Source organism: Mesoplodon bidens (genome assembly GCF_964165515.1).
Source record: "Mesoplodon bidens genome assembly, chromosome: 18".
In the NCBI taxonomy this organism is placed as follows: Eukaryota; Metazoa; Chordata; class Mammalia; order Artiodactyla; family Ziphiidae; genus Mesoplodon; species Mesoplodon bidens.
In genome coordinates, this window is record NC_138175.1 from 49508052 (window position 1) to 49518556 (window position 10505).

Consider the following 10505-nt stretch of genomic DNA (forward strand, 5'->3'; position numbering starts at 1 on the left):
CTGCTCCAGTCAGGGACCCTCTTCCCCAGCTGGGCGTTCTCTGCCCCTTCCCATCGCCATCACCCAGGAAGCCCCCAGTCATGCCCCCTCTCTCACTGGTGCCTTTGACCCCAGGCTAACTCTTGTCTCCACCCCGAGTCTTCCCCCACATTCAGTCATTCAACGGATGTTTCTTAATCTCCAGGTGTGACCTCGGCCTGGTGATTCAGCAAGCCAGGGCCGGTGGTAGGGCTATGGGGGTGGGTGCCAGTGCTCTAGGGACTTGGCCGCCACCTGAATAGCAGCAGCTTGGCCAGAACTCCCCTCCTGGGCCCCTCATCTCATGTCCACACGGGCCATAGCCTCCTGCTGCCACACCCAGGGGCTCGTCATGGTTCAGGAAAGCTCTGCCTTGGAAATCAACGTTTCTCTTCTTTCTTTTCTTTTAATTAATTAATTTATTTTTGGCTGCGTTGGGTCTTTGTTTCTGTGTGTGGGCTTTCCCTAGTTGCGGCGAGCGGGGGCTACTCTTCGTTGCGGTGCACGGGCTTCTCATTGCGGTGGCTTCTCTTGTTGCGGAGCACAGGCTCTAGGCGCGTGGGCTTCAGTAGTTGTGGCACGCGGGCTCAGTAGTTGTGGCTCTCGGGGTCTAGAGCACAGGCTCAGTAGTTGTGGCGCACGAGGCTTAGTTGCTCTGCGGCATGTGGAATCTTCCCGGACCAGGGCTCGAACCCGTGTTCCCTGCATTGGCAGGCGGATTCTTAACCACTGAGCCACCGGGGAAGCCCTCTGGAAGCAATTTTTTTTTTTTTTTTTTTTTTTTTGCGGTACGCGGGCCTCTCACTGTTGTGGCCTCTCCCACTGCGGAGCACAGGCTCCAGACGCGCAGGCTCAGCAACCATGGCTCACGGGCCCAGCCGCTCTGTGGCATGTGGGATCCTCCCGGACCAGGGCACGAACCCACGTCCCCTGCATCGGCAGGTGGACTCTCAACCACTGCGCCACGAGAGAAGCCCTGGAAGCAATTTTAAACCCAAGGAATCTGGCTCCAGATTCCATGCTCCCAGCCCCTCCACTAGTCAGCAGTCAGCCTTCTAGATGCTGGGGTCACTGAGGGGGGCACCACCAGTGGGGCGCATGGACACAGGGGCAGGGTGGCAGTGGTGGCTCCAACCTGCAGCTCACCCCTCCCACCCCTCAGGTGGGCCTTCACCTTGATCATCATCTCCTCCTACACGGCCAACCTGGCTGCCTTCCTCACCGTGCAGCGCATGGAGGTGCCCGTGGAGTCGGCCGACGACCTGGCGGACCAGACCAACATTGAGTACGGCACGATCCACGCTGGCTCCACCATGACCTTCTTTCAGGTGGGGCCCCCGGAGCCACCCAGGCTTGGTTTCGGGATCCCCGCTGTGCACAGCAGCTCAGGGTAGGGCAGTGCATTCCTCAGAAGGTTCCCGCAGGGCCCGTAGGAAGTAAGCTGTCCCGTTTGGCTTGGACGCAGGTCTCCCTGAAGCAGGCTGGGCCCTGGGTATATATGGTTGAGCATCTGCTCCCAGCTTCTCTGAATAAGGCCTGGGAACACTGGGAAGACAGGGCTGGGTGTCAAGCCGAGCCGAGGCCCAGGGGTGGAAGAGAGAAAAAGGGTTGAAAAGCAGGCTGTGGACCCTTCTTCCCAAGCCTTCGGTGCTCAGGATCCTCGCTGGGCTGGTGGGTGTGGGGTTGGCTTGGATCTGGCCTTGAGCAGTCTGTCTGTCTTGTGTGTCTCCTCTGTCTTCGGCCCTTCCTGTCTTCCTCTGGTCTCCCCGCTCTCTCGGTTTGAGAGAGACTTTCTAGAGGGCAGGGGACAGGGCTCAGGGGAAAGGCAGGAGTGGAAAGACCCTCACCCGTCTTCCCCTCATGCGCCCTCTGCCCAGAATTCACGGTACCAGACGTACCAGCGTATGTGGAACTACATGCAGTCGAAGCAGCCCAGCGTGTTTGTCAAGAGCACAGAGGAGGGCATCGCCCGCGTCCTCAACTCCCGCTACGCCTTCCTGCTCGAGTCCACCATGAATGAGTACCACCGGCGCCTCAACTGCAACCTCACCCAGATCGGGGGCCTCCTCGACACCAAGGGCTACGGCATCGGCATGCCGCTGGGTATGGCGGCAGTGGGGCGGCGTGGGAGGCCGTGGGTCCCCAGGCAGCTGAAACCAAGCTGTGTGAGCAGGCCAGGGAGTAGGCCAGGCCCTTCCCGAGCAGGCTGGGTGTGCTGCGTGTGGCCTCCTAGCTGTGTGGCCTTGGGAAGGTGACGCCGCCTCCCTGGGCCTCTGCGCCCTCCACCTGCCTATAAACAGGCCTAGGAGCGATCAGCTCCAGCCCTGGAGGGCTGTTGGGAGAACCCGGTGGTACTGTGCACAAGTCAGTGCGTGTGAGCCGTGAGGCTTGCTGCCTTCCCCCATGGGTCCGAGGGCCCCTCGAGGGTGAGGACCTGGTTTTATTTACTTCATATTCTCTGCACCAAACCCACAGCCTGGCTCAGAGCAAGTGCTCCAGCAACATAATGGATGTTGCTGGATGGGTGGAAGGGAGGGAGAGGGAAGGAGGGAGGGAGGAAGAATGATGGATGGATCTGCCAGGGAGGCTTGGACATGCTTTTCCAGGGCTTGGTGCTGGAAACTCACCACCAATTTTGCCACCAAATTTTGGCATTTCGGCTTTTAAACCCACCTATATTGTGATGACCACTGCATTTCTTAGCTTTGACTACATAACAAATTACCCCAAATCTTAGCAGCTTTGTGGTAGGGTCAGTGCTGTATCAGGGAAGCAGTATAGCCTGGTGCTTTGAGGGACAGGCTCTGGAGTCACAACAACCTGGATTCAAATCCCAGCTTCCTCCCTGACTCAGGCAAGAGTGTCACCTGTTTCATGCAGATAATGAGGGTGGTAACACGTGCCTCACAGGATTATTGTGAGACTTAAATACACTTCTGTAGGCCAAGGGTCTGGCACATAGTAGGTGCCTGATAAATACCAATCACCCCACTTGCCTATATCCGTAGTTCCTGGCACCTGGTAGATGCTCAAGAATTATAGTAGTGAATGAAGAAATGAGTAGAGGGTAGGATATGGGTGGGATGTTTGGGGCCCAAGGATGGTTTAAGGGGAGGATCTGAGGGTAGAGAGGAGAGAGGTGGTCCAGGGTTGGGGCCACGCAGAGGAGAGGTGTGGCTGGGGATGCGTTCACTTGGCAGATCTGATGCCCTACTGTGTGCCAGGACTGCTCTGGGTGCTGGGATGCCACAGTGGGGAGCTAGCTGCTCAGCCCCCACCTCCAGCCGTCTACTAGGGGTGCAGACAGACAGTAAACACGTAGCTTTATAATGTGATGTCAAGCAGTGCCAACTGCTTTGAAGTAAGTAAGGGGAAGAATGGACAGGGAGTGGGGTGCTTGCCGTCATTTTTAATAGAGTTAGAGAAGAGCCCCTGAGGCACCCTGTGAGCAGAGTCCTGAGTGAAGTGAGGGAAGGAACATTCCAGGCAGAGGCAAAGGTTCTAAGGGAGCCCCAGGTGGTGGGACCAGTGAATGCAGAGTCTTGTTGAATATTTGAAGATTTTTTTTTCTAGCTGCAAACAGAGCCATTGGAGAGTTTTAAGCACCAGAGAGGCGTGATCTATGGCTATGTTTCTGAAATTGTCCCTCTGGCTGCTGTGTTGAGAAGAGCCTGGCAGGGAGAGAGTGAGGGGGGGGCCACAGGGAGAGGGACCGGTGACAAATGTGACAAGTGGGGGCTTGGCCCAGGGCTGGTTGCAGGGGAGGTGGCGAGCAGTAGTCAGATTTGAAGGTGGGCAGGGAAGGTGCTGGGGATGCGGCAGAGGGGGAAGGAGAGCAGCTGCAGAGGGGAGGGAACATCTGGGGTTTGGGCAGGCAGGGCTCCAGGGTCCCGATGACCGTCCACTCCACCGTGTGCCCGGTCCAGGCTCCCCGTTCCGGGATGAGATCACACTGGCCATTCTGCAGCTTCAGGAGAACAACCGGCTGGAGATCCTAAAGCGCAAGTGGTGGGAGGGGAGCCGGTGCCCCAAGGAAGAGGACCATCGAGCTAAAGGTCAGCCACTCCTGCATGCCGTGCCCTTCCCAAAGGCCCCTTGCCGCCCCTGGCCCACACAGCCGGACCCCTGGCTCTCCCCCTCCACCCCCAGGCTTGGGCATGGAGAACATCGGCGGCATTTTTGTCGTGCTCATCTGTGGCCTCATCATTGCTGTCTTCGTGGCAGTCATGGAATTCATATGGTCCACGCGGAGGTCCGCAGAGTCAGAAGAGGTGAGGGGGCTGGCGAAGGGTGTGTGGGAAGAAGTGGGACCCCAGGGGCAGGGGGTGTGAAGACTATGGCATTGGGAGCCGTTACTGGAGGATTGAGAGGGTTGGGGGGCTGGGAGCTGGGGACGTGAGAGGATCAGAGCGACTCCAGGGGTCCAGGAGGTCCATGAAGAGGTGACAGTGGGGGGCTCCCTGACGGTCCAGTGGTTAGGACTCTGCGCTGTCACTGCTGAGGGCCCAGGTTCGATCGCTGATGGGGGGAAACTAAGATCCCACAAGCCGCGGTGCGGCCCGGAAAAAAAAAAAAAGACGGAAGACGGGAGAGAGGGTCCACAGACATGAGGAAGGACAGGGGGGAAGAGGGCGCAGGCAGAGATGAGGCTGCAGGGGAAGGAGTGCGGAGGGGCAGAGAGAGAAGGGTACGGGGAAAGAATGAGGTGGTAAAGCACGAAGAAACAGGAGGAGAGACGGGGCAAGGAGAACGCAGCGGAATGCGACAGCAGGAAGGCAGACTTGCTGGCTGGTCTCAGCCCGTACGCGGGCATGGTGGTCCCCAGCCATACTCCTGCAGTGCTAACCCCGCGGGCCCCCGTGCTCCTCCGCGATTCCAACCTTCCCCTCTCTCTGCCAGCCTCCAGCCCCTCCTCCCCCTCCTTGCTTTGAGCCCGTGACCTTGCTTCTCCTGGCCTGAGAAAAGCAGAGGAGTCGGAAAGCATGCCAAGCCCCACCTCTACATCCGGCGACCCTCCTGCTTTCTCCACTCGCCCCGTTAGTGACTCTAGATGAACATCCACGCTTCTCGCTAAGGCTTCTCCACATGCGCCCCGTCCCCTCCTCTCTCGCCTTCCCACGGACATTCCTCAGCTGTTCTCTCCTTCCCTCCAGCATCACCCGCTTTTCTCTCCTGGATCAAGGCCATGTGATCTTCAAGGAACCCTCTCTGGACCCCGTTTCCCCTCCTAGTCACCACCCCACTTCTCCCCTTCTGCTGTAGCCTTGACAGGGTGTGTCCCTCTGCTGTTTCCAGTTTCTGTCCTCCCATTCCTTCTTGGACACACTCCCATCCAGCTTCTGTCCCCACCCCTCTTCTGAAGCCAGCCTTGCCACCAGTGACCTCCGCATCTGAAATCCAGCGCCTGAGTCTCCGGCCTCATCATCGCGAGGCAGCCATGGGCTTCAGCACAGCCGGTCACTCCCTCCTCACAACCCTCTCTTCCCTGCTCCTGCCTCATTTTCCTCCTACCTCTCTGGCACTGTTTTGTTGGGGCGCCCTAGGGCTCGATCCTTGGACTTCTTCTCTTCTCCTTCTCCATTCTCTTGGCGATCCCATCCAGCCAAATGGTTTGTAAGACCATCTGTGTGCTGATGACTCCTGTATTATTTATCTTTTGCCATGTAACAAATTATCCCCCAATTTAGCAACTTAAACCAGCAGGCTTCTATCAGTTCACAGTGTCCATAGGTTAGGAATCTGGGAGCAGCTTAGCTGGGTGGTTCTGGCTGCCCAGTGTCTCTGGTAAGGTCATGGTCATGATGTTGGCTGGGGCTGCTGTTGTCTGGAGGCTCGACTGGGGCTGGAGGACCCACTTCCAGGATGGCTCACTGTCTCAAAATGTACCTGTGGGGTTTTAATTTATGGAAGTGACTGAGCAGAAGAGGCCAATGCCAGTGAAAGAAGAATTTATTACTTACATTACCTGACAGGAGGGGGCCTACCACGATAGGGCCGCAAGGAAAGCACCAGATTTGGTCAGGAGGCAGAAGAAGGGAGAGAGAAACCTAGGGCAGAGCCTTTATTGGGGTTTCCATGAGAAAGGCAAGGCAGCTAAGGAAACGGCTTAGGACTGGGCAGTGTGAATACTGTCAGCAGGCTCTGGACTAGTGGGGTGGTCTCTAATTGTCTGGTACCGGCCCTGGGTTGATTTAGGGCAGGGGAAATATTGGCTTGGTGTGTGAGAGTCAGATAAAGGGGGCGTATAGACTCAGGATTGGTTGGTTTTCATGTGAAAGGCAGGTTCCCAGCCCTTTGCTATCCCTAACAATTGGCTAGCTCTGGGAGGGCAGTCTCTCCCTGGCTAGCAAGATGTTTCAGATGTCAAAACATCCTAAGATAGAGAGAATAAAAATACACTCATTCACATAGCCGTTGGCAGGAAGCCTCAGTTCCTCACACAGGGACTTCTCCGTAGGGCTGCTTGAGTGTCCTTACGCCGTGGCAGCTGAGTTTCCCCAGAGCGAGTGATGCAAGAGAGAGTCAGGAAGAAGCCAAAATGTCAGCTGACCTAGCCTTATTCTGTTGGTCACACAGTGAACCCCATACAAAGGCAAAGGGGAGTACACAAGGGTGTGAGCACCCCAGGGGCAGGATATGGAGGCTGCCTACCATAACCCTCAAATGTGTATCCCTTACAGGGACCTCTCCCTGAACCCACGTTTGTAAATTCAGCTCCATACTTGACATCTCCACGTGGATGTCCACCAGGTAGTACGTGACATCACGTGGCCAACACAGAGCTCCTGCCCACCCATCAGGCGGTGCCATCATTCCAGTTGCTCAGGCCAAAATACGTGGAGTCACCCTTCACTCCTCCCTCTTTCTCACACCCTCTATCTGATCTCTTAGCAAAAACTGTTGGCTCCACCTTTGAAATATACCCAGAAATCAACCCCTTCTCACCTCCTTGGCCACCACCACCACTGTGGTCCAGCCACCGCCATATCCCGTCTGGTGATCGTAGCAGCTTCCTAGTGGGCCCCCTGCTCTTGCCCTTGACCTCCCTACAGTCTGTTCTCAACACAGCTCCAGAGTGATCCTGTGAAATCACAGCAGTCCTATGCTTAAAACTCTCCAGTGGCTCCTGTCTGGCTCAGAGTAAAAGCCAAATCCTTACAGTGGCCTCTGGGCCTTACACAAGCCGGCCCCCGTTGCTCCCCTGACCTCATCTCCTCCCTCTCCCCTTTGCCCACCGCACCTTGGCCACCCTGACCTGCTCCACATTCCTGCAGCACCTCACACCTGTATCCAGCTGAATTGTCTGCCTTCCCTCCTGCCAGGCCCCACGCAGCTCATCTTGCACTGCCTTTGTCTACTTGCAGGTCCTCTTCTCAATGAGTCTCCCCTAAAGACCCGCCTCAAAATTCAGCATCACTCCCCACCTACACCCCCACCTATTTTCCCAATTTAATTTTTCTCCAAAGCCCTCATCACCATCTAACGTACAACTTATATTTACATATTTATGTTTTGTCTCTGCACACTGGAATATAACCTCCATGAGGGCAGGGACTTCTGTCTGTTTTGTTCTCTGCTGTATCTCCAGTGCCTGAAACAGTGCCTGGAACACAGTAGGCGGTCAGCAAATACATCTGGCAATAGTGCGTGTGTGAATCAGTGGCCGAGGATGGAGAACGAGTACGAGGGAAGGACTAGAAGCAGTTAGAAACTTCCGAGTGAAAAGGCAAGAGGAAAGAGTAGGAAGAGGGGAGCGTGGACCGGAGGTGGAGGGCAGATTTAAGAACAAATCCAAAGAAGAAGGGAGACGGGAGCGAGAGGTGGAGGAGACGCAGGAGTTGAGAGGTGGAGAGACGAGACAGGAAGAGCACGGGGTAATAAGGGAACTGTGAGGGAAGAGAATGGGAAAGGAGGAAAGGGTGGAAGGAAGAGAGGAGGTGAAAGGGCGTGCAGGAAAGAGAATGCGAGGTGGACACAGGGGTGGGGCAGGGAGAGCAGGAGGGTGTGGAGAAGGTTGCCGAGAGGCAGAGGGGAAAGGAGGGGGGAGGGGCGGCGGCAAGGAGGTCGCAGACAGTGACCACCGCGCCCCGCGCCGCCCCCAGGTGTCGGTGTGCCAGGAGATGCTGCAGGAGCTGCGGCACGCGGTGTCCTGCCGCAAGACGTCGCGTTCTCGCCGGCGCCGGCGCCCGGGAGGCCCAAGCCGGGCCCTGCTGTCGCTACGCGCCGTCCGCGAGATGCGCCTCAGCAACGGCAAGCTCTACTCCGCCGGCGCGGGCGGGGATGCGGGCAGCGCGCACGGGGGCCCCCAGCGCCTCCTGGACGATCCGGGGCCGCCCGGCGGGGCCCGGCCCCCCGCCCCCACCCCTTGCACCCACGTGCGTGTCTGTCAGGAGTGCCGGCGCATCCAGGCGCTGCGGGCCTCCGGAGCCGGCGCGCCCTCGCGTGGCCTGGGCGCCCCCGCTGAAGCCACCAGCCCGCCCCGGTCCCGGCCCGGCCCCGTCGGCCCCCGCGAGCTGGCCGAACACGAGTGATCACGGGCGGGGCCGGGCGGGCGACCGGACTGACCGCAGGGACTGGGCTCGCCCCAGGCCCCGGCCGCCCTCGCTTCCCTGGTGGGCGAGGGACGGGACTTGTGCCCCCGCGCGCCGGACGCCGCGATTTTGCCTTCGGTTCCCGATGAAGTCTGAGGCTCGGCTCCGGAACCTGCCTGCGCCCCCTAATGGACTCGCCAGAGGGTGCCGCGGACACCCGCACTCCGTCCCCCACTGCGAACAAGAGGAGCGCAGGAACCGAGGACTCCAGGGGCCGAGGACTGCAGGGGCTGTTCCCGGAAGCGGAAAGCAGTTCGCGCGGAGAACCCCATCCTGGGACTGCTCGGGCTCCCCAAGACTTAACGCAGCCCTCCCCACTTCTGGAGAAGTGGGAGGCCTCTGGACAGATGGGTGTCCCCTGGTGCCCCTCGACTCTTCTCTTTCTCTCTTTTTTTTGGGGAGAAACCTCGGAATTTCTATGAGACCCCCACAGGGAGGGGGTCAGTTGGGCCCCCATCCCTCCCCCTGCCACACCCCAGTCCCCGTTGGAATAAAAAAAGAACAAAACCCCAAAACTGGGGATACCCGGGTCTCATTTCCTAGGGGTGCGAGGGCACTGAAGGCTTGGGCTCCCCGCTCCAGGGAGTCTGCTGAGAACCACAGACTGGATGGTCACTCCTGCACTCTCCCGATTCTCCGCCCTGCCCACAGACAGTAGGTCAGCCCAGGTCCGGGCAGCTGGCCCTTCTCCACTGACCTTCTCTCAGGGCAGAAGGAGGCTGCGACAGAGACCCTGAGACAGATGGAGAGAGATACAGGGATCTGGAGAGGCGGAGACACCAGGAAAAGGAGACATAGAAAGACAGAAACCAGATGGGGCTGGGGGAGGGGAGGGTGAGCGAACAGTTCAGTGTGGTGGTGCCTGGGTGGCCCGTATGGTGGCAAGTGTGTGCCTGGGCCAGGGTAATTTGTCATGACTTTGCAGTCATGTGCGTGTGTGTATGTGTGTACCTCCGTGAGCCCATCTTCAGCTGTGTGACTGTGACCCTGTGTTTCTGCTGAAAACGTACCTCCCCAGCCCCCAAGAGAGGAGGTGAGAAATCCCAGTCCGGGGGAGGGAGGAGGTGGGGCGGGATAGGCCGAGGGCTGGTTGAGCGGGGAGAAGGGTGGGTCTGCTTTCTGGCCACGCCCTCCCCCGCCCCGCTGGAGGTTTCTGTGGAAACTGCAGCTGAGAAAAGACAAGTGAAGGTCACCCAGCCAGAGCCAAAACGAGGCCGAGTTCCAGGGGGAGAGATGGAGAGGTGGAGAGAAAGAAAGAGATGGGGAGAGGATGGCGGAGAGACAGAAAGGGAAGAGACAGAGATGGGGTAGAGGTGGGGAGAGACTATGGGGGGGCGCAGAGAGAGATGGGGAAATAGGGCAAAGGGGGAGACACAGGGAGATACACCATGACGAGGTGGGAGAAGGGTGAGACAGAATGGAGAAGGGGACGAGGTGGAGACCGAGAAAACAGGGAAATTAATAAGAGACCCGGGGAGTTGGGGCTGAGAGAAGCAGAGACTGAGGTGGAACAGAGGTGAGACAAGAAGCTGTAGAAAACTAGATGAGGACGGTAGGGGGCCCGAGCAGTGAGGAACTCTAGACAGAGAGAGGGACCAAGCGAGGCAAAGGAGCGAGGCTGGGCCCCGCCCCTCGGGCAGGGGGCCCAGAGCTCGGGAGCTGTCCGTTCAGCACCGGCCTGCTGGGCTTGGCGGTCCTGGCGCGCAGCATTGCCGTCTCCCTTGCAGGACCCGCCTGCCTTCTCAGTGTTTGGGCAGGCCACACTCCGGGGGACCCCGCCTGGCACACGGCACCCCCAGTCTCCATCTGGCCTCTTCTGTGTCTCAGACCCTTGCCGTGTGTGTGCCCCTCAGAGACAGGTGTGGGGATGAGCTTGTGTCTCAGGGTCTCTCTTGT

General features: G+C 58.5%; 1 protein-coding gene across 4 annotated transcripts in view; it reads left to right on the plus strand.

Moving 5' to 3' along the window:
* The window catches only part of GRIK5 (glutamate ionotropic receptor kainate type subunit 5), a 51410-nt gene extending 42296 nt beyond the window's left edge, over positions 1–9114 (plus strand). For all 4 annotated transcript variants that reach the window (XM_081217208.1, XM_081217206.1, XM_081217207.1 and 1 more), the window contains 5 exons: positions 1181–1346; positions 1896–2121; positions 3945–4073; positions 4168–4289; positions 8121–9114. In XM_081217208.1, the coding sequence (XP_081073334.1) occupies positions 1181–1346; positions 1896–2121; positions 3945–4073; positions 4168–4289; positions 8121–8549 (1072 nt within the window). In that variant the 3' untranslated portion in view covers positions 8550–9114. The remainder of the gene's footprint in view (positions 1–1180; positions 1347–1895; positions 2122–3944; positions 4074–4167; positions 4290–8120) is intronic.
* Positions 9115–10505: the final 1391 nt, after the last annotated feature.